We start from the raw sequence: 22534 nt of genomic DNA on the forward strand, positions 1-22534 counted from the left end.
CAATCTTTAATACTTGGCTTCAGTAAAAAAAGTATCTTTTCAAATAAAGAGAATTGTGATTTGCATATAAGAATGCATCTCCAATGCAAACCATCTATGATACTGAGCAAAAAAAAAAAACAAACACTGAAACTGAAACAAAAGCAACCCCCTCCAGCTTCTTAGCATGACTAATGTTTACCAGGGTAATGAAAATAAGCAAAAATGTTTTCTCATCACTGCTCATAACTGCTAAAGGCACAATTTAACACGCAGCTTTTTAATAAACAGAGATGAACACAGACTTGAATATAGAAATACATTTTGGTATCCATTTTCTAGCTCTAAGCACATCTAAGGCACAATTCACTGCCACGAAATCTATGAAGTCAGTCACTGCAAGCACCGGCAGCTTTTCAATGCCAAATGATAATATGGGTGTGAAGCAGTGTGATTTTAATCCATTCTCTTTACCTGAGCATGCTTTTTCAAATAACCAGCTTTTTAGGAGCTGCATATCTATCTTTTTTATTACCTAATTCCAGTACCTCACGTACAACCTTACAATGCTCTTACTCACAGTCCACGAGAAAAGTATGAGTTTTCAAAAGTTACCTGTAACAAAACAGGTAACTGAATTTTCTGCGTTTTAGGTGCAAATCATATCAGTTTCAGTTTAACAATTCAGAATAAAACAACAATCTTCTGTTCAATTGCTTTTTTCTAATACCATGATTTCTGCTCCTGCTATTTTACAGAGCAAACAGAAGCTGGATTCTAATTACTTTCATTATTTATAAATTTTATTATGCTAGCCCACAGGAACACTAGTTATGGGTCATTAAATAAGTCTATGCTGGAACAGACTATCAGTGTTAAAACACAGTCATGGTAAATAAAGGCAATGAAATTCCTTAACATTAAAGAGAATATGTAATATATAAGATATATTGCTATTTATGTATGAGAATATAATAGCTAACACAAATATTTTAACACAAATGACCTACATTTTATGTCCATTCTATCCTGCTGAAACTGAAAACAGCCCTATGGTGTCTTATTTTTCTTAAATTTAATTTTAGAAATAGAAATTGCAATTTAAGACAAAAAGTTATGTATATTCCACACAAACATTTATATATACCTACCTGTAACATGAACTCCATGCTGATCCTGTTCTCAATCAGTCTCATAACAAGATGCGCTTTACACTGGAACATAGTGTAATATTCCCATGACAGTGTATGGGGGTGTTTGATAGAAAAATGTAAATGCGATGCAGGGCTAGAAAATAAAAAAAACTCTGTTTTGAATTTTATAGAATGAGAACTAAAATAACTTTTAGCAACCAAGACGAATGTGCACCACAATTCATATTGCTTTTTCCACTTAAAAGCTGCAACAGGTTTATAATGATTGCACATAACAAAAGTTACCTGGGTGTACACATACACTGCATGCAGCAAGAACTGCAGAGATAACAGTGACAGATAATACATGTATGTACAATAACGTCTCAAAAATACAGTGGCTGCAGTAAAAAAACAGGGCAAAGAACCTATCACTCAAGTCCAGAAGTTACGCATGAATCGACACTCTCCCTGCTGTACATCTGTTTAAAAGTAACTGGACGTACTGAATATTTTATATTTAAATAAATAATTGTTGCAATTAAAGAAAAGTAAGTGTTCTAAGGGTCATGGCAGACTTTCATGTGATGAGCCAAAGGAATTGCTCGGGTTTTGCTTTAGTTAGCAACTTTATGCTTTCAGTATTTTGGCAGATTGATGTCTTCTAAATCAGATATCACGCCAAAGAAGACTGCGCAGAGCATCATGTTACAGCAGCCAAACTGTTTCCATAACTTGAACTATATCTGTTGTCCTTCACAACTCTATAGGATGTCTGTGCAGGCATACCTTTTGTATCTATAAGCAAAATATTTAAAATGGTTTAATTTCATCCAATATCAGAAGACAAATAAATGGTGAAACCTTGAAATATTTCAAAAGCAGAACTGGTTTCTGGACAGTCTTAGTGGCTGCAAAACAAACAAACAAAAATGCTAAAAGGTCTAATTCTGATAAGCTTTAAAATTAATTTTCTCCATCAAGTTTTATATTTCAGAACACAAGTACTCTAACTGTAGGCAAGTAACTGCATACTCAACTTGAGAGAAGACAGACCTTTTGCCCACTTCTCAATTCTTTGAGAATTCTGTTTGAGATAATTACATTTGCAAGTCTGAGTTTATTTCACTAACAAATAAAGACTGCGACAACTGTATTTTGTTGTGCTACCTTTTTTCTCTCAGCTATTTCTATAAGGCAGTTGAGTACTCCATGAACAGGTAACAAAACCTTAAGAAATTGGACCCACATTGTCTACTTCTTAAGAAGCAGAAATACAGATTTGTTTTATGCTGGTTGGTGGAGAATCACAAGTTAGCTATTRTGACTACGCCAGATACTTAAAATTTCTGTGCTTGAATTTTTTTCCCAGATGACTCTCGCTTATAGATAACTTAAACGACTTGAAGATGGGCTGACCAGGCATCTTGCTTGACCAAAGTCTTTAGAAGAAGACACTGCACAACAGAAAATAACTCGTGAGCTGTAGCAAAGACAAGAGCAGTAAGTCTGATCTTTCAGTGCAAGCTATCTCAAGAAAAGACAGATCTTCCAGAACCTTCAAAGACCTACTGAGCAGACCATTTTAACTTGTGACCAGTCTTTCCAGGCACTTGAAAAGATGTAAGCCAGCAAGAAGCATTCTGCCAGCAGAGGACCAGGACCTGGCTCCTTGTCTACAACTCTTAAGATTTTCAGGAGATGGCATGGACCAAAGTAGCTGCATATGCAGCTCATTAATAAATATTTTTTCCATCTTAATATTTAGTGAGAAATTTCCTTGATTTCACTCATGCATGTCTATTTAAACATATTAAGAATACAAGAAGAAAACTATCTCTACATTTAAGCAAGAGCTACACTTTTTAGGTGTATTGAGTATATGAAACAGAAGGTAGTAGCAACACTTGCTGTTTTGCATAGGTAGGCAGTTGTTAAACTTCTTATCAAATTGTCCGGTTATTTTGGATAATAATTCTGTGTTCCAGGGTATGGAAGAATTAGTAACCATGAAAGAATGTAAATGTGAGAAGGAAACTGAGGTTGTGGCTCAGACATTATATAATAATTTGGTTTCAGTATAAAACTGTTTATCCAGCTTCAAGTTATACACTTGATTGACTTTGGTAAAATTCTTTTCTGGGAAATTACAACCAAGCCAGGACTCACATTCTTGGACTTTTTAATTTTACTAAGTGTTGATTGATTTTGGTACTAGTCATACTATTTAACCACAAATCAATACTGAGACTAGTTTGTTTGCATTGAGAGGTGTATTTGGTAGTTCATTCAGTAATAACAAATTCTTCTGATAATACTTTTTTTCAGCCATTAGACTTTTAAAATTTGTATTGAACTTTCATCAAATCAGATTCAAAATTAGCAATGAGCTCCTAGAGGCTTTGTGAAACTGGAAAAAAAAAACTACCTCTTCCAAGAAAGTCTATAATGTTCATGCTCTTGAATGCATTCCAGACAATTAAGGTAAATGTGTCAATATGTTTCTTTTACTTTCAAACCTTAAAGAATGTACACAGATATATTTCATTTTTACAGTTGGGTGGTACCACCACAGTCAAAGAACAAAGACAACCAAAATCAGAGAGGGGAGAACATAAAACAAAAATGAAAGAACAAAGCTTCATTTTAAAACTCTCAGCCATATAACAGTCAACTTGCAGTTTCCTTTCTCTTACTGTCTTCACTATCCCAGACTCTGGGATTTTTCTTTTTTTAAAGAAGTGTTTTGGATAGAAGTGTTTGTATTTCACTACACACAAACAGGAAGAATTTGTGAAATCTATGTTGTGGGCAAAAGTGAATTCATGTTTCCAAAAGAAGCCTTTTTAAAAACATACATATATATATTTCCTGATTCTAATTTAGTTTAAAAAAGAGATTAATAGTTAATCCAACTTTCTTCATGCTATTATGAATTGGGAGTGCTGTAATGCAAATATGTCCAGGCAGGAAACCATATCATAACCACTAAAATAAAGAAACACAAAAAAAATATGTTGAAGAGAAATAGTCTAACTGTTGTCATTATAAAAATATCCCCCCTAAATATGCATCATTTCCCAAAGTCAGAAATGCATAAAAAATTTACATACAAGACAATTTTGCAACCTACAAAAAATAGTAAGATGCAATTTATTTCTAAGTGATATTACGACTAGCACGTCCAAAAYATAATGAAGAGTGCTGTAGTGAAATAGATGTAGAAAACCAGAACATCTTATACTGATGCATCACATACTGGCAATACAACATGTAGCAGCATGAGAATAGGATTCTGTCCATTGTGTCCAAATCCACAATAACTACAATAAAACTATTAAATGCTTAACATTAAAATTAACACGTAAGAAGTGACTTTTTTTCTAGTGAATTCCTTTTTCAAAAATATGTCTTTTTTCTCTAGTTACCTCTAATCCTATTAATCTGAATTTAGCTTTTCTGTACAAGAGAATATGCTGCCAAATTGTACTGCTGCCAATTAAAAAACCTGCCAAGAACTAATTCAGCCCCTAAATTTTATTTAAACAAAGACATCATCAAAAACTGGATACCTAAAATTACTGCTATTAGCTGTGACTTGTTTTTATAAGTATATGCAACAAAACCATGTAGGTATTGCTTCACTACTYACAAGAACAGGACAGCAAATTAAAGCTATCACAAGCAGACAGGTAAAATTGAGCAATGGCCTGGCATGTAAAAACACATGCTGAATCTAGGATTATCAACATCCAGAAAACTCTGTAGTTGGTAAGGATTCACCTGGCTGGGAAACTGGCCAATACATCTTAGCTTTGATTTTAGAAGATTCTTCCTTCTTTTTTCATCTCTCAAAAAGAGAAAGCTATTCAAATTTTAAATTGGCTATTTGCATACTCGATTCAATTCTAAGACCTGGGCATTTGATTTTAAATGGACAAAACCCTGGATTTGTACACCCTCAAAAGCAAGACGCAGATAACTGAGGTTGTGTTTTCATTACACAAGGACTTCTGCAGCAATAAGAACTTCAGAAGTTCACGTATTTTCCCACTTTACCTGCATATTCCCAACCTCACAGTTCTGTCCAGACCCTAGATGCCACAGGCTAATTGCCTGTGAGGCTGTCTGATAACCTAGATTAATTCATCCAAGGGGAAAAAATAAACCCTGCAAATGTTATCACTGAAACCTGGATCGTTTTACAAATCTGTCTTAGAAAAAAAATACTCTTCCACCTCCAGTGGTTAGCACTGCAGAGTGGGCAAGTACAGGAGTATCATGAAAGGGGTAAGGGGAAATTTCTTAAGCTAATGTTACCGAAGCTACATTTACTGAAGAAACTAGACTTGGCCAGTCCACCTTTATCAGTGGGTGCTTCACAGATTACTGGTCTAGYACTATTTTTCCCCACTTATTCATATGACATAATTCCAGTTTAAGATTGCAAGGTGCTAACTGACAGTGGTAACAAAAACAGCAAAAAAAAAGAAAACTGATGATACCTGAAAAAGCCTAAAGATTACTAACCACTCTAGAAATAGCTCAAGTCAAAATTCTAGCTCCACCTTCTCTCCCATCCTCTTACTAATAAGTAGTTTCATAACAGTACTAAAAACATTTATCATACTTAATTCCCTTCAAGGTTTAAAGTGAGAGAAAACTAAAACAACAGTGATACAGTATACTCAAGATGTACTTCATGAGACTGGTAATATATGCCTTGGGCAGCTGAAGTTCTTCAGCATTTGGCCTTGTGCCRCACAACACACCCAAGGCATATATTAATGGCCCCATAAAAACATACCCAGTAATGACTTGCGGCTTAAATAAACATACTTGTCTTTCTCTTTTCCTCCTCCGAATATTGGATGCAGTAAAACTCCACCAGTCTTCAGTTCATATGCCACTATTTGATCTAACTCCTAAAAAGTAAAACATAAGTAAGCAAGCATAATTTTGAAAAGTAGTGGGATTATTTAAAAAACACAGGAAAGCTCTTGCCCTCATTGTTCAAGCCATACCTCCTAATTAAATGTGTTTACAAACACMCAAAGTATTTTAAAAAATCAGAGATGTTCCTCAGTATAGCAAACAATAACAAGATGGTAAAAAATAGCAGTTAAAATCGAACTCCAATATACCTAAATATCACCATTCACAGAATAAGTTGTCTCTGAGCAATAGAATAAAGGTATTCACAATCTTTGCAGTGGAAAACAACACTGGACGTATGCACACAGCRGACTGCAGCAGATGGATGTTCACCTTGACCCATGTCTAAGCCAGTCAAAAGCCTGCTCTGAACTGGAACTTGTGTTTGAACTTGTGTGATGCTGCGCCCATGTTAACACGCATACTTAAGGCGGGATGCTTGCGTGTACTCATCATCATCCAGCAGTCAATGTGGTTGGATCAAATCAAATCAGGTTGAGCAAAGGCAGAATGAATTGCTGCCTATCTGCAACCCAACATTAGACAAGAAGTTTTCAAATGTTGACATATTTTGATACATATTCACGTATTAGATTACATGCTTTGATGTACTCACATTCGAAGTAGTAAGGATGTTCACTGCAGAAATGGAGGCTATGACAGCAGCACCTCTCAATTCTTTGTGARAGCACTTAAGTAACTCTTCAGAAACGACATGAGCAACTAATACTCTGAAGCTACTTGCTGTTGTACACAGGACTGGGTTCCCAGACAGACCTCCATCCTGTTCTACTGTTCTCTACAGTACCCACACCTTTAGCATAGACAGCATAGGACTGATGAGTTGAGTGTACATTAGGAGGATAAGGGTATTGGGTCCCTGTGTGGATGAGGGATAATAGTGAAGCAGTGGAGCTAGGATTCTAGTTTTGGCAAGAGGGGAATAAGAAAATGTAACCAGAGGGATAGGAAGAGGATGCATCTCTTTCTATAAATGAGGACCACTAGTAAAGGACAAAGACTCYCTGCTGTTAACACTAGTCAGTATCTGCTTCCTAGCATTAAAATTGGAAAACTATGGTAAAGACAGAACATTCTTTTCAAAAATAGATGATTTTTAATGGAAATGAAAAAGTATTATTTTAATAGAAATGTAGAAATTTATTAACTTTCACCAAGAACATCAAAATCTTCAGGCCAAATAACTCTATTCAGTTCCCAATCCCATCTCCAAATCCATTCACAACACTTTTTATTTCTAAAGAAGGTAAAAGAAAACTTGAAGYAAGCAGGCAGAGAAGGATTTGGGCACCAAAGAATGTCTCTCTTGACTCACTAGCACATTTTTGTGTAAAAATGCAAACAAAAAGAGGAGAAATAATTGCACAGGGAGACAGTGAAAACTGTTATTCATAATGCTGTCACAGAAACTTATTTTGGTTAATATGTTCAGTATTTTCTCCTTGTAGCAAGTAGTATATCTATTTTAGCTAAGTTTTGTTTCTACTGARTATCTCTTAGATTGCAATGCAGAACTATACTATTTTCTGTTTTCATATTGTCTTCTTTGATGCAAATGTCTGAAACATATAGAAAAACGCTACTTTATTATATTACCTGTTTAATCCAGTGGCGATACTCATTAACACCAAAGGTTTTCTTCATCCAAAGGCCATAAATATAACCAGAGATTCCCTTTAGCACCCATTCATCTGACCTACAATATGAAAGAAGTATGAATTACAGCACTTCAGCAGGTATTTCACAAGGGATGGTATTTTCAACAAGCTCAAAATAGCCACAAGTTTCAGCAGGTTATATAACTTCTCTAAGTCAATAGAAGTCTGATGAGCTGTGAACCAATTTATGTAACTTGGCTCCTAGAAGGGACTGATGAAACTGAAGAGCCAATGAAAGCTGAATTTCTACCACAAAAGTCCAGATTAAAATATAAAACCAAACTACTTCAGCTAAAATTGTAACAATAAAAGAGTGGAAATGAACATGAAAGTTAAAACAATGGCTAATCTATACAGTCTCAATTACTTGATACCCATTTCAATGTGACAAGGATTTGAATAGACAAAAAAGGTGCAGTACAAAATAACCTTCAAAGTAGTTTACAGAAAGAAGCAGACAGCTTTCAAAGAGATCATCCTAGTTCTATATTTCTCATAAAAAACAGGACTAAAATACATCTATACCACACACGAAAGTCAGTCCTTGCAAAGCACCCATTTGCTTCATATGTATGTGTATTTTTGYGGTTCTTCCCTGCCCTCTTTTCTTCTTTCCCTGTCTAGCTCACAGTTTGGTGGAGAGTGGTATTTATACGCGTTTTGAGAGCTGTGCTCCAAGAGAAAAATATGTAGGAAAACTACACTAGTTAGCACTCCGAGTGTTAGAATGGCATACAAAGTATGATGATATGAATAACACACCACCACCAAAGGGAATCATTATGAGGGAGAAGAAGACTCCTCACCATGGAAATGCACTAGTTATATCTATCAGAGCACAGTTTCAAGCAGAGACAAATTATACTAATACAAATCTCAGTTTAAAAACACACTGGTTTGTTTTTTAAGCCAAGGATYCTCTGGGACATACACTGTACCATGAAACCAGTAATAGGCCCCTTGTAGCTGAAACAAACTGTATGTAAAGGCTTTAAAATAAACACTGATCAGAACTGCAAGAATGATGCAGGAGATAGCCTGAGGGAAGGAGTTATAGGGAGCTTACTACCCAAACCAGTTTAGCCATTTAGTACTAATTTCTCCACTCCCCTTCTCCTGAACTTCTCCTTCATTTATTAGTCCTGCCACTCAATAACTATTACCTGTGCAGGTTGCACTTCTTTATCCAACTATCTGATAGAAATTTACTGATGGTAGGAAAAAGTCTCCTCCCTCTCTCATTTCTAGATSCCACAGCTTACTACAACATTTAGAAGCAATAATTTCAGAGACAAGGCCTGTTCAACCACCAGTGTCTTTGAAACCTTTGTATCTCTTATTCCTCTTTCAAGCAGAAAAGCATTCTCCTCAATTTTCATTCACTGTGCTGTTTTTTCTATATAATTTCTTCTACAGTTATTGTTTCCCTTATACCCCAGGTAAAATGCCACTTGCAAATTAAAATTTCCATTTCCTAAACTTTTAACATTTTCTAGGTAGTACAAYAATAACATACTTACCAAGACATTCTTGATATAAAACATCCAAAAAACTGTTGGGCCAACGCCTGTGCTAAACACCTCCTTGTCAGTGGAGTTTCATCTATAATCATCGCGCTGTGTAAGAGATTTGTGCTAGACCCCATAAAAAGGAAACAATATAACATGAGTACAATCTACGAAAAACTGAAATAGAGAATTTGTTTTAAAAAGCAGAAGAAATAAAAAAAAAATCTTCCACTAGTTTCCAAAGAAATATTAATGTCTTTCTTAATAATCTTAATACAGGCAGATCTCCTGCCATTATCACAAATATACGATTCTTTGTATAGAGCGAAAGTAGTTTTTTTTAACTGGTGAAACTGTTTGGGATTCATAGTACCTCTCCCCCAGCTGAAGAAAAAACAAAACATAATCAAACTTTTGCACTTAATTTGATCTTAAATATTTAATGCATGGCATCTCTAATTCAGAAAAAAAACTCTGGTCATTTTTATTAAAGATATAAATCCAACATCTTTGTAATAGATAAAATATATATATCTAATTTTAAAAAGACCATATTGTCAACAAAAGCCACTTTTTTTTCAAATTCGGAAGCCTAAAATTCAGGCTAAAAGTAATACAAGTTTCAGGTGTATCTTAAAAGTCTTGGATCTAGTGTTTATAAGCCCAAATTTTTAGAAGGTATAATTTTCTCAAATACTAACCTAAAAATACTCATGGATGCATAAGCAGCTACTTCAACATATGCTTCATCTATGAAAACAGTCTTGAAACAGGAGTACGGATAGCGACAGGTAAGAATCTCTTCATAAAATTCAAATACCTCATGAAGGTATGACGTGGTATGTTTGAGCAATGGGAGAAGTTGGGGTAAGCAAAAGTGAGTCACCTACAAACAAAGCAAAAACTCAGTACAAGATTGATGAAAATATTTAAACCCATAAATATCAAGTTTATCACATAAAAACATTTAAAAAAACAGTGCTACCACAGAAATTTAACAGAAAACAACATTTTAAAGCTGTGATAATGATTACTATGGAAGAAAAGCGCACCAGGATGCCAGTCTTAATTGTGAGAGCAGCAACAGAAAAATAATTTTTTAGCAGACAATGCACAATGATGACACCTGCCTACTGACATCTACTGTTTAAAAGCACATGACATTAGAACATTAGATAAGTGAAAATCACTCCATCAGTGCTACTGTTCAGAAGAGGATTTGATACAGTTTAAACTATGAGCCACCTTTGATACTACTGTTTTCCTTCCAAAGGAATGATGCAGACAACAGCAGGTCAGAACGTCCCATGCATAACACTGCTTACTTCAGCAGCGACACAGGCACCACCCGTTTAAATAATCGCCTTTTCATTTTCAAGCCTTTTAAACTCTGTAGCAATGTATCAGTTTAAGTTTTTTAGATCTTATCAACAGATTTTTTTAATGGCTATTGCCTTTCACTAGTGAGTATCCCACCAGCAAGAGGTAACAGAACATCTTCACTGAGAACTAAAATCTGCTGTTTGTCCCTGGATCAGATAAAGCATGGCATCAGCATTTCTCAGCATCTTCCTATTATGCTTTCCAAAGGGGAGTATACAGGCCAACGTTCATGATGAACAAGTATTTTAATCTGCCTACCTAGTCCATCCTTACCCATCTTGAAAATACAGATAAAAATACAAGTTGGTAGACTTCACTAAAATGGGCTAAGACAACAATCTGTTAAGAATTAAAATGCTATGTCCAACTTAGTTTGGAATACTACTGAACTCTGAGGCAATGATTTTTAGCTACCACAGCTAACAGGATGGCTTTAAAGCTATTTTGAGAAACTTATCATCAACAACAAACAAATTATTCCCACAAATTCAGGCATAAATGGAACTATTGCTCATTTAAAGGATTTATTATTGCTCATTCAAAGGCTTTATTCTGCACACAAAGAACTTTAAATACAGGCATTACTGGACAAGTTTTATCATAACTGTGCTAAGACAGGCTATATCTAGACATCTCTATTTTTGATCAATATATATTGAACCTCAGTATAGGTAGCAACATAAAATAGTTACAAATTCTTTACAAAAAAGGAGACCTCTATGAAGATTATTACCTCATGCATATATGGATCAACAAGGATTTCAAAAGGTCCTATGGCCAGGGAGATATTAGAAGCTGCAGTTGGAATAGTCAGCATGTAATGAAAAGTCTTCTTTCTCATATCGTGTGTATATACAGTTTCCACCAAATCTCCATTTGAAACGGCCACCATCGCAGCATCTACAGTATACTCAAGTTTCCAGGTACACAACTCAGAATATGAATCAACACAAGGAAACCAAAATCTAGGGAAGTTAAGATTGGAGAGAAAATGGTTAATAATTATATTTTTCTTTTTCACAGATGGTATTTTTCTCAAGTTACAAAATGTACTCTTAAAAATACTGCATATGTTGACATTCTGATGCCTGCTACACATCAATCTCATATAGCCTTCCAGTACTCAAAAGTTTCTTTGCTGCTATCTCCTGCTAAGTCAAAAAGATTACAAATCCTAATTACTTCATTAGATGTTACTTCATGCTACTGGTGAGTTCCTTTAAAGCATACATCAGGTTTAGAAATTCTCAGCCGTACAAGAAACTATATGAGAATTCAGCGGAAATACTTTGATTTCCTACACTTGGAAATTAAGTAGGAACAGTTTATACTGATTAACTTACAAAGACATTTTTCTTACCGTGTAGAATTCTGATAACCACACGAAAAGACATGAGCCCCTCTTTCTGCCATGCTGCCCTCCATACAGGGTACCACAAAATGAAGCCCTCCTTTTGGCTGGTCCAGAGAAAAATTTATATGCACCTTAAGGACTTTTAACTCTGCAGCAGTAAGACAAAAATTAGGGTAAATATACAACTTATGCAAAAAATATTTCAGAATAATCATTCAATTTTGGACTCTACTATATATATRTGTGTGTGTATACATATACACACACATATATATATAGTATAGTCTACTAAGACTATACATTCTGTTTATTCTCATAGACCTCAATGTTCACTTACAAAGCACAGCTGAACTCACAGAACAGAGACCTCTTAAGCTTAAATTAAAGGATATGAACTTATAAAAATCTTTTTTGTAGCATGCTGAAGTAATTTTGTACAAAGGAAGATGATTGTTAGGGTACAACAACTACACAAAGATTTGTTACTATTGGGCAGTTGGAAGATGAAATGTAACTCCAGTTACAGTTTTTATCATATAAAAATATGCATGTAACAAACATTCTTAAAAGACATTTTATTGTCATTTGCAGTTTCTTAAAATCTGTTATTAGGGCTAAAGCTTTTCCTGCAACTGAAATGTCTTTGCTTTGGTTTAGTTTCACAGAAATCTCACCTATGAATAGACTGTCAAGAAAAGAAATTAAAACGTATTGTGAAATTTAGCCAAAAAGTCTCACTATATTTTGGCATTCAAACTTTGAAAAGAAAAAWTGTACCTGTTTGAATATTACTCCTTCTACTGATGGAAGTTACCCAACAGGAACTTAAAAATTAAAACAAAATAACGAGAAAATTGTCTTTCCCAATAAGACGCATCTGACAACAGTGCACAAGTTTTTTTTCTCCGTTACCATAGATCTCACAGATCAAAAGGAGAAGATGATAAAATCTTGTAAAACAACTAGTATAAGAAACTAACAATATTAGATAAGAAAATAATCMACTATGGAAAATGACTTATTAGAACAGTTTATTTGTTCCAGGACTTTGTATTCCAGTTTATAAAGTAGTCTACTTTTCACTGTCAAAATAATTTTAAAGTGACTCTCTTTCAGATCATATACCTCTTTAAATAGCATGTAAATAGACATATCTTTGTCAATTCTTTCCTTTATTGGCTCATGCATACTGCAAGTAGCTTCAAGCAGTTATAATTTAGCAACCATTATATCCCATTATACCCGCAGCCTCATGTATACTTTTGGGATCCTGACTATCAAACAGCTTGTTTTCAAAGAGAGCTGAGAGATCTTTTCTGCAGCCACTTCTCCATATTACCAAGAAGTGAAAAGCTATTTTTCAGACTTTAGCTGGAAAGATATGGGTGAGGAAAAAGAAAACAGTAACTACCATTTCAATTATATTTATAAAATAATGTAGGGCTATTTGTATTTATTTAAAATTACTATCTTCTTATCTGGGAGTTCGCATAACTGTGTGGCACCTTAAATTAAACTTTCAGTATGGTCTCTTTACTTTACCATCAACATGTTTCCACAACTCCGAGGGAACCTTAATGCAGAGCTCTCCATTTCCAGCATCTGGGTCCACAGCACTGACTGCAGCAGCATAGGCATTGGAAAAATAGTTGAGATTCCTCCTGTCAGAAATACCCATTTAATTCTTAAAGTATATGCTGAACTACAAAAAGCAACTKTTAAAGTTATATGTTTTCTATACCGAGTTTCATGATGAACGGTCATGATGAACGTTCAAACAAGTGTTGAGGGTTTTCTCCCTCTTTGATGGTGGATAGGAATAGTTTTATTTTATCCTCTTTTATGTGTCATACAAAATTCTAGATGCTAGAGTTTTGTCTTTAATCCACAAAAAAAAACCCAAATATGTAAGTATTTTTAGTACCTAGAAACAAACTAAAAAAGCGTTATTATAATTTYTAGGCATTCCTTTTATTTAGGATGCATACACAGATTCTTGTAATCAGCTTTGAGCTGTTCAAGTTACCAAATATTAGCTGTTATTAACTATACAGTTTAATATAAAGTAAAAACATTACTTCAGTTATGATATATTCTTAACTTTCTTTCCTGAAGGGAACAGGAACACAAATGTGTCAGCAGTTACAGGAGTTATGAGTGGCATGGTAACTTCTTAACTTTCAATCTAAATAGCTCTTCCAATTGCATTCGGATACTGGAAGATTGACCAGTCAAGTTTGAAAATATTCTTGCCTTTGCATCTTTATAGCTTTTACACACTTTCAAAATTATTTTTAAACCTTGTAAAATATGGACAGAACACTTCTCTCAGTTCTAATCCTCTAACACATGTAGTTCTTCAAAAGCTTGCACAATTCTGCCCCTGAAGAGAAAGTGTTTTGAATTACTCATCATTGCTTTTTCCAGAACTACCCAGAGCATTTAACTGTCCCTGCTGAATCCAACCACTATCGAGGCACAGCTGCAACAAAGCGTAAAGTCATCTGCAGCATACTGCACCACCATGGAGTATGCTACCTCTTGGCTGTGGGCTCCTTTCTTCCTCACAGGGCCATGGAGTCTAAAGTCCAACCCAAAGCAGACATGATCTCATTTCAGAATTTTACTTTCTTTCTTCTAACCATTCACTATTCACCACCCACAGAGAAAACAGTGTTCAACTCAAATTACAGTACCTTACTTGAAAGGATGAAAGGTAATCAACCATGCCAGCCTCATCCTAAAAGTCTAGGTATGTCAGACTTGAGGCTTATATTCCTAGCCTTCCCCACCTGAGACTTAACTAAAACACTGAAATATATTGAGACTATTTTCATGCAGTTCTTGATCTTTGGCAATAGCAGCATGCACATTCCCTGGCACCACTACCAAGACTGGGAATGTCAGGAGCAGTGAACTCGTCTACTTTGCTTGGAAGCTTCTGAAAACGGAACATTAATAGTAAACTGTAGCATATGAGTACAGAAACTCCAAAATGCCAGGTTTTAATATGTGATCACTTTATCCTTTTTCATAGCTGAAGTGCACCTAAAGATAAGGTATGATACCAAAAAGTTTTAAAAGCATGTTGTGCTGCAGAGAATGAGCTTGTGAACAGTACACTGCAGTAACTAAGTATACAATTCCAAGACAATTCAAAACAACCTAAACTGGAGCTGTTGTACCATCCCCTAATGTCAGCCACATATTCCCTCATTCAGGAGGCTACCGTTCATCTGAACCTCCAGCTGAAAGCTGTAAATGGAAGAAGAAAGCCTTTTTTTGTTTGGTTTTGGACAAACCCGGCTTTCTTGTAGTTTAGCTCTTACTTACTGAGGGGTCAGAGAAGTCAGAGAGTGTCAGTGGGAACCAACCACCTCAACCGCTGTTGTTGTAAGCTGTCTTGAAATGGTATATTAGGGAGGCAAATAAATACCACTTGAAAAACAGTCTTCAATGACTGCATGACTGAAAAATATCTCAGTAATCAAAGAAACCATCAGCAGAAAACACTAAGATTTTTTGGGCCCTAAAGTCCAAAGTTTTTCATTTTAATGATCCAGGAGTTCACCATTACTGGCAGGGGATCCCTTTCCAAAACATCAATAAGAATTTGCTCAAGTCTGTGGATTATGGTAAGCTTGAAGTTACACTTTAAACATCAACAGTTCACAGACAGGAAAAGGTCATGATTTTACAGCAAGAAAGGTAGACTCTGCTGGTCTTAACATTTTAAAGGAAACAGTCTATTCTGATATTTCATTTATTTTGAAGTAGTCCAATTCAAATGGGTGATTCAGTATAAAAAGGTCACATTAGAGGCTTAATACCAGATAGTAATCTTTTTGCAGGTTGAACTATTCCAGTAAACCGGATATGGCTATTTTAACAAAAACATAGCATGAGCCAAGTTACAACTCAAGAAATAAAGTCAATTCTTTAAAATAATAAGTGTAGGTTAACAAGAACATGCATTCTTTTTTTTCCCCCAGATCAATTCATATTTTATTATCAGAATTCACCCCAAAACACTGATCACTATAGCCCAGGTGACTGCTGTTGACTGACTGCAAATACATTTCATTCAGTAGAGACCTTTTCTGTTAAGTCACCCTTTGCTTACAAACATCTCATGTTTGCTATAGCATTTCTCAATACTAACTGCAGCACTGCTACTTAGCTGTTATGTAGCCCAYGTATAATCTATACAGCTTTTTTTCTTACAGTATTTAACATCAACTTGGCAAAATAGTTCCTTGATCCACATGTAGGTAGGAAGCTATGCAGAAGAGTAAATGTAATGGATTATAATTCATGCTTGTTTTTTCAGTCTAATTCAATATATAAATAAAACAAAACTGTGAGTCTTTGATACCCTGAAAAAAAACTCTCTTTCTTTCTTGCCAAAAGGTAAGGGTTTTGCCAGCTCTTTTTCTGCAGGTAGTTTTCTACATCTTTGTTTTGTTCCTTTAAAAAGAAGTGTATCACGAATTTGCAATTTCATGAATACCTTAACAGTGGAAACAAAGGTTATTTACTGCAGTAAAATAATACACAGCTCAGTCTAGAAGTAGCTTTCCTATATCATTTCTCTGGTATGCATAGATTAAAGGATGGATCAATGACACCTCAAAAGAAAGAACATTGAACGATACACCCTACCACATCAGTTTCTTCCACATTGCTACTTGTAACTACAGCAGCAGTCAGATATTTTGGAGTATATCAAAACATTAATATTTTAAAATTACAGACTTCAAATTAAAAACAACTAAAAACACATCTGAATTAGTAAATGAACAGGTTTATGCTGTCAAGTTACACTGAAGAGACACACAGGAAAGCATCTGTGCATGTTAGCTAGCTTTACAAAAATGTATCTTTCTTTACAGAGAATTAATAATAAGCTTGTCAACTGAGCAGCATAATTATCATAAAGACATAAAAACAGGATTCAAAACACACAATACAAAGTAAATATCCAGACAACAGCAGAATAATCTTGAATTCACTCATCACAGATCAGTACAGAAATCAACCTTGAAGCTACATCTCCTTCAATACCATTGTGTTAGAACTCCAAACTTTTGCTGTGGCTCCTTAACAATTTACAAACTTAAGGAAAAATCCTAATAGGATTAAGAGAATAGAGAGGCCTTCTTTACCCATTTTAACTTGAAAAGGAGCTGGAATATATGCAGTTACATCATTAATCTGAATATAAACTATGTAATCCATAAAAGTAAGTCCAACTCTCCTTCTATTGATAGATACAAGGAAGTAACATTTTTCAAGGAATTGAAAGGGGAAAAGAGAAGGAAGGTGGCTGTAATGCTCTTCTACAACAACAAGTCTAAGACAAGCCTCAAACAGACATGCTCCAACACTGTGTCCAGACTGGAAGCTGTCTTTACCAGACTTCAAACCCTTTCTTAAAAGTATATGCTAAGTGGAATTCTCTGCCACCTTGTGTACACACGGTAAAACTCTRTAAATCGTACATGAAAGTACAGAAAGTGCAGTATAGTTAATATTGAAAAGTTTGTTCTACCTTCTGTAACATGAAAAACATGAAAGGATGGAGACCACATATGAGATGCTAAAATGCGCAAGTATCACTTGACCTGAAAACTCCCTGAATGTGACATTCAGAACACAGAACTGATTTGACAAAGCCCTCACCCAAGAAGTAGCAAGACCTTCATCATGGGGAGACAGAAACGATTTCTGCTGGCTTTGCTTAAGTTTCCTAGATAAAGGGTTTTTTAGTCTTGATTTTCCTTTAACTTTCTTATGTTTGCTTGCACAGCAGAATTTTCACAATATAAAGAAGGTAGGTTTAACTCCTTCACTCCTTCCTCATTCTTTTGGTGATGACTTTTCTATTTTCAGAATTATATTCCTGACCCACTTGACAAAAGCCACAATCAACGACTGTTCCCCTCACTCCCATTCATTTAGGAAGCATACTTCAACTTTTAAAGTTTTGTAACAAAATGCTCAGTTTAACATTGATCATATCCTGGAAAGGCTATTTATAAAGCACAGCTACTGAAAATACAGCTTTATCCTATATTTACAAGCCTTAAAGAGCAACTAACATAATTTATATTCCAGACTCCTTACTTCCTAGATGATTCTACAGTTATAGCAGGGAACAATCTCACAAACCACAGATGCTGCAGCAAGTCTTCCAAAAGAAATAATTACAGCAGCTTTCGATGTAGGTTCTTCTATTCTTATTGCAATTATGTTACTAAGGGAGCAAGAGAAACGTAAAACAAACTATCTATCTTCAACAGTAAAAGTAATAGAGTCCATTAAACATTACTAACTTTTTCTACATACTTTATGCATTCTTTTAGAAATCAACACTAACAAAATCAAAAGCATCATCACAAGTAAGAGGGTACTTTCATAAAAATCTTTGTAAAAAGGGCAGAGGCAATCCACTGATGAACTTCCTTTGGAAGTACTAACTTTAGAGGTTTTAGATATCTAGAATTTCTGTTTGTAATTCTATCAAAAAAGCATATATATGTATTTAATCAAAATTACCATCAAAATTACTATCAAAATCAGTACACAATTATGACCACATATTTTAATGGAAAAAACAAGCAGCTCCTGTGATACTTTGGAGTACATGCAAGTCTTTGACTTGTGAGATAAAAAGATGCATGCTAGCTTTCTGCAAAGAATATTTGGTGACCTCTGCCTTTCATAGCTATGAATAACACTGGAGTTATGAAATAAAAGGACTTTTAAATTAAGTTCTAACAGCAATGTGAAAACCTGCAGCAGTAAATTCCATAGGTTGCTCTCACCCTGTATGAAACAGTACTTCACTTTGCATTCATTGTCCTCAAATTTCATTCACTGATCTTGAACAGGATGACAAAAAAAAAAAAAAAAAAAAGATGGTGCTCCACAAAAAAAATTATATAGTTTCACCATATTATCTTACTGATCTTCATCAGAAAGACTTACTAGCTTGCTTTTCTTTTTTCTCACAAGTACTAAAAAAAAGAGCAGACTAAAAAACTTCAATAGCTGCAAACAAACTCAAGGCCAAGAATCCCAAACTATAGCTGAGTAGAAGCCTAAGAGGACTGTATTTTCTATTTTTACCAAAATGCTAGGTTTTGCTTGTTGGCAAACACAATTCATCACAGAGGCAATCTTATCTGAAGAGCAAAGCTTGAAAACTTAAGTTAATTAAGGCAATTTCACCACTAAAGCAGATAACTGAGCACTCTCTATCCTTCCAGCTAACAAATCTCTCAGAGTAATCACTTCCCAAGGGGACAGAACAAATACATAAAGCACAGTAATAAGCATTTTATTTCAGTAAACCAATGGTTAAGCTGTCATAGTCACATGATTTGCCTTATTTCTATTATTTGTTTTGAAGCAATAAGCAAATTACATGCAAGATTATTTGAACATATTTTTTTAAAAAAAATCAGAAAAAACGCTTACACAGTCTTGTTACGAAATGGGGGTAAATTTTCCCAAGAACTTTGATGGTACTTGAATATTCCTAGATTTAAAGAATCAGAAGGATCAAAAACTACCTATCCTGGCATCATAAATCATAAAAATCACTTTGTAGGACAAACCTATCAGAACGTAGTAGTCTTAATCTACACAAATTTACACTAATTTGGTCAAATTGGAATTAAAAAAAAAATCCAAAAAAACATTCAAAACCAAAGAGTAATCCTTTTTTGTGCAACTTCCGTATGAATGTAGTAATACCACTCTAAAATGATCTGTACAAGAATATAAACAAATGCTGTTGCCACAATAATTCCTTTGCATGGTTGTAAGAGTATAAAACTGTGTGTGCATAAATCTTAACTCACTCATTAAGTCTATCACAGATAAAATGTTTTAGCCAAAGATACTCTCTCACCATGGGAAAAAACATGAGGAGGACAACTGCCTCATAGCACCAATATCACAACTGGTATTCACTACTTTTATTCCCCTATATAAAGTACTTTTTAAAAAACTTCTAATACTCTTGCAAAACAATACAAGGAAATTTTAGTAAAAAAAAATTTAAAGGAATAAAAGAAAAATACTAAATTTTATAGTCAAAATGCTTTCCCTGAAATAAATTACTATTCCTAAAGTATTTCTGACTGACAACGACGTTACCATAAGGAAATCACCAGGTAGAACATGCCAGTAAAATAAAGTAAGTCATGGCTAAAGCAAAAGAAGACACTACATCTGCAAAGTTTTAAACATGTCACTTACTGCTTTGACTCATGGTGACAAACCTCCAATGTTGGATCATTATAGATGAAAGCTGCTTCCAAATCGTTGACTCTTACTCTGTAAATCCGGCACTGTTTACTGTTCAATTTGATTCTATTCAGGTTTGCAACTGTGGGAAATATTGTCAATTCCACATAACCCTACAAAAACACAAATCAACACCTGTTATTAAAATCTTTAGCAACTCACAAAGTAAAGAAATACAATATAAAGTATCGATTTTTATTAGTGCATCTTAAAAGGAAAAATCATAGGGAAAATCAATGCAAATGTCAATATTGCACTTAAAAAGTGTTTTCCTTTTAGATGCCTAAAATGAATATAGAAGGTGAATTCCCCCGGCTGTGAAATTAAAAAACAACTTCAAGATGACCAAGTTAAAAAAAAAAAAAAAAAAAAAAACATATTCTGGAAATTATGTGCCTCTATTGACTACAATTTCAAGTTATGAGCATCCTTTTCTATCACTATGTTTTAGGTTCTGGCGTTTGAGCTTGAGACAATGATTTTTAAAGTCTAAGCAGAATACGTTCAGGCAGATATTTAAATTTGCAATGAGCTCCAAAGCCTTCTAGCCTGAAAGCAGTGTAGTCTCTTCAAAGCCCAAGTGAACCTGCATGTTGGCTACAAAACTCTGTTACCCTATCCCCAATGTTAACTGACAGTTTGTTCTGAGTTAATTCTGAACTGCAAATTGTAATACTTAAAATGCAATGACCTTCTTCTGAGAAAGGTTTTCCTACAGAGGTTAAAGTGTTCACTATTACAAGATGTTTTACTTGACACTTTCCAAGGAACGACAGACTTATGAGAGGCAGCTGACTAGAAAGCAAATAACGTAAAGAAGCTTAAGAACATAATCTACTTGTGTGTAATTGTTACCTCCAAAAACATAAAGAAAATCCAGACTTTTTATTTCTACTTTCATATTTTATTCAAAAAGTACTTACTACAACAGACTTTCTCTGAAAATTTATGTTGTTGATACAAACTACCTGGTGAGTCGTGCTGGAAAAAAAAATAAATAAGTGAGGTTTTGGACAAATACTAACATTTTAAATGACATTTTAACTCAAAAGAAAAAAAAATGAGAGGTTATACAGTATGTATATATAAATAGTGTATACATATAGTAGCATAGAGAGTATGTAGAAGGTAATATTGCAGAAGACATACTGCATGTACCATATACTTATAATAGGGAGAATTCCTGATGGTCCAAAAGTCTCTTACATAAGTGGTCCAACCCAAGTAATGAATAGAAGTTACACAAGGTCAGAAAAGTTCCAATAAATTCAAAGTATCACACCAGTGTGAATACTACTAATAATACAAGAGGATAACAACATGTCTTTGGAACTTCACGTAAGAATATGTAAAATATATACTATTACTAATAGTATAAAATCAAGGTCTAACACTTTAAGAATGTGCAGTATTAGAAATAGCATGCAGCTGTAATATTTGCAATCAGAGATATGTGGAACATTTACCTAGCAAGTTGACTCTCGCGCATAGTTTATGTAAGTACTATACAGAAAAAGGATATAGTATAGCATGTGCTTTTACAATTAGTATGTCATACAAATTTATTGTTTTAAATAATGGTGATATATCTACTAATCTAAGTAAGTATTTTAAATTGATCAGATGTACGCTTAATTTTTTGAATCGTGTACTTAACATTTGGTAATTACAACTCTATACAAATAGAAGATAAAATAATAATTCCACTATTTTAAAGTTATATCCTTCTTTAGTACTTGGCATCTTCATCATGCTTCAGAGTATTGTCAATCGTAACTCAAGTTCCAACCTCATGGTAACTTTTACACCACATCAAACATATATGTACACACTAATACACCTGTGCATTAAAAAATGAGTTTGCTTCATTTCAGTAAGTTCAACAAAATTTCTACAATAAAATTACAACATTTAGTTTCCAATGATGGATTATCTAAATATTAAAATGCATATACTAACAGCAGTAATTCTGTTTAAAAATACATCTGTGCTACAGATTTCATGGAGAATCATGGAGCTATAAACATAAAAATTGAGATAGCTACTGAAATCAACAACCAACTGCATTACAGCTTTGTTAAAATCAACATGAGTCTGTAAAAATAGTGATTTACTCAGCAAAGCTGCTTGACAGAGATGTTCATGGTCTGAACTCACTTTTACATGTAAAAAAATTCCTTATGGCAAATGACCAGGGCTTGACACTTCTATCCAACATTAAAAATGAAACAGGATGCATGATCTGTA

General features: G+C 34.4%; 1 protein-coding gene across 2 annotated transcripts in view; it reads right to left on the reverse strand.

Moving 5' to 3' along the window:
- The window catches only part of TAF2 (TATA-box binding protein associated factor 2), a 62125-nt gene that overhangs the window by 38490 nt on the left and 1101 nt on the right, over positions 1 to 22534 (reverse strand). For both annotated transcript variants that reach the window (XM_085312998.1, XM_085313073.1), the window contains exons 2-11: positions 21211 to 21265; positions 20240 to 20400; positions 13514 to 13632; positions 11978 to 12119; positions 11351 to 11582; positions 9936 to 10120; positions 9247 to 9360; positions 7665 to 7764; positions 5952 to 6037; positions 1131 to 1266 (exon numbers count right to left, since the gene is read on the reverse strand). In XM_085312998.1, coding sequence (XP_085169124.1) covers positions 1131 to 1266; positions 5952 to 6037; positions 7665 to 7764; positions 9247 to 9360; positions 9936 to 10120; positions 11351 to 11582; positions 11978 to 12119; positions 13514 to 13632; positions 20240 to 20400; positions 21211 to 21265 — 1330 coding nt within the window. The remainder of the gene's footprint in view (positions 1 to 1130; positions 1267 to 5951; positions 6038 to 7664; positions 7765 to 9246; positions 9361 to 9935; positions 10121 to 11350; positions 11583 to 11977; positions 12120 to 13513; positions 13633 to 20239; positions 20401 to 21210; positions 21266 to 22534) is intronic.

This window comes from Rhea americana, unplaced genomic scaffold, assembly GCF_003343005.1.
Source record: "Rhea americana isolate MKP2758 unplaced genomic scaffold, rheAme1 scaffold_0, whole genome shotgun sequence".
NCBI classification, from domain to species: Eukaryota; Metazoa; Chordata; class Aves; order Rheiformes; family Rheidae; genus Rhea; species Rhea americana.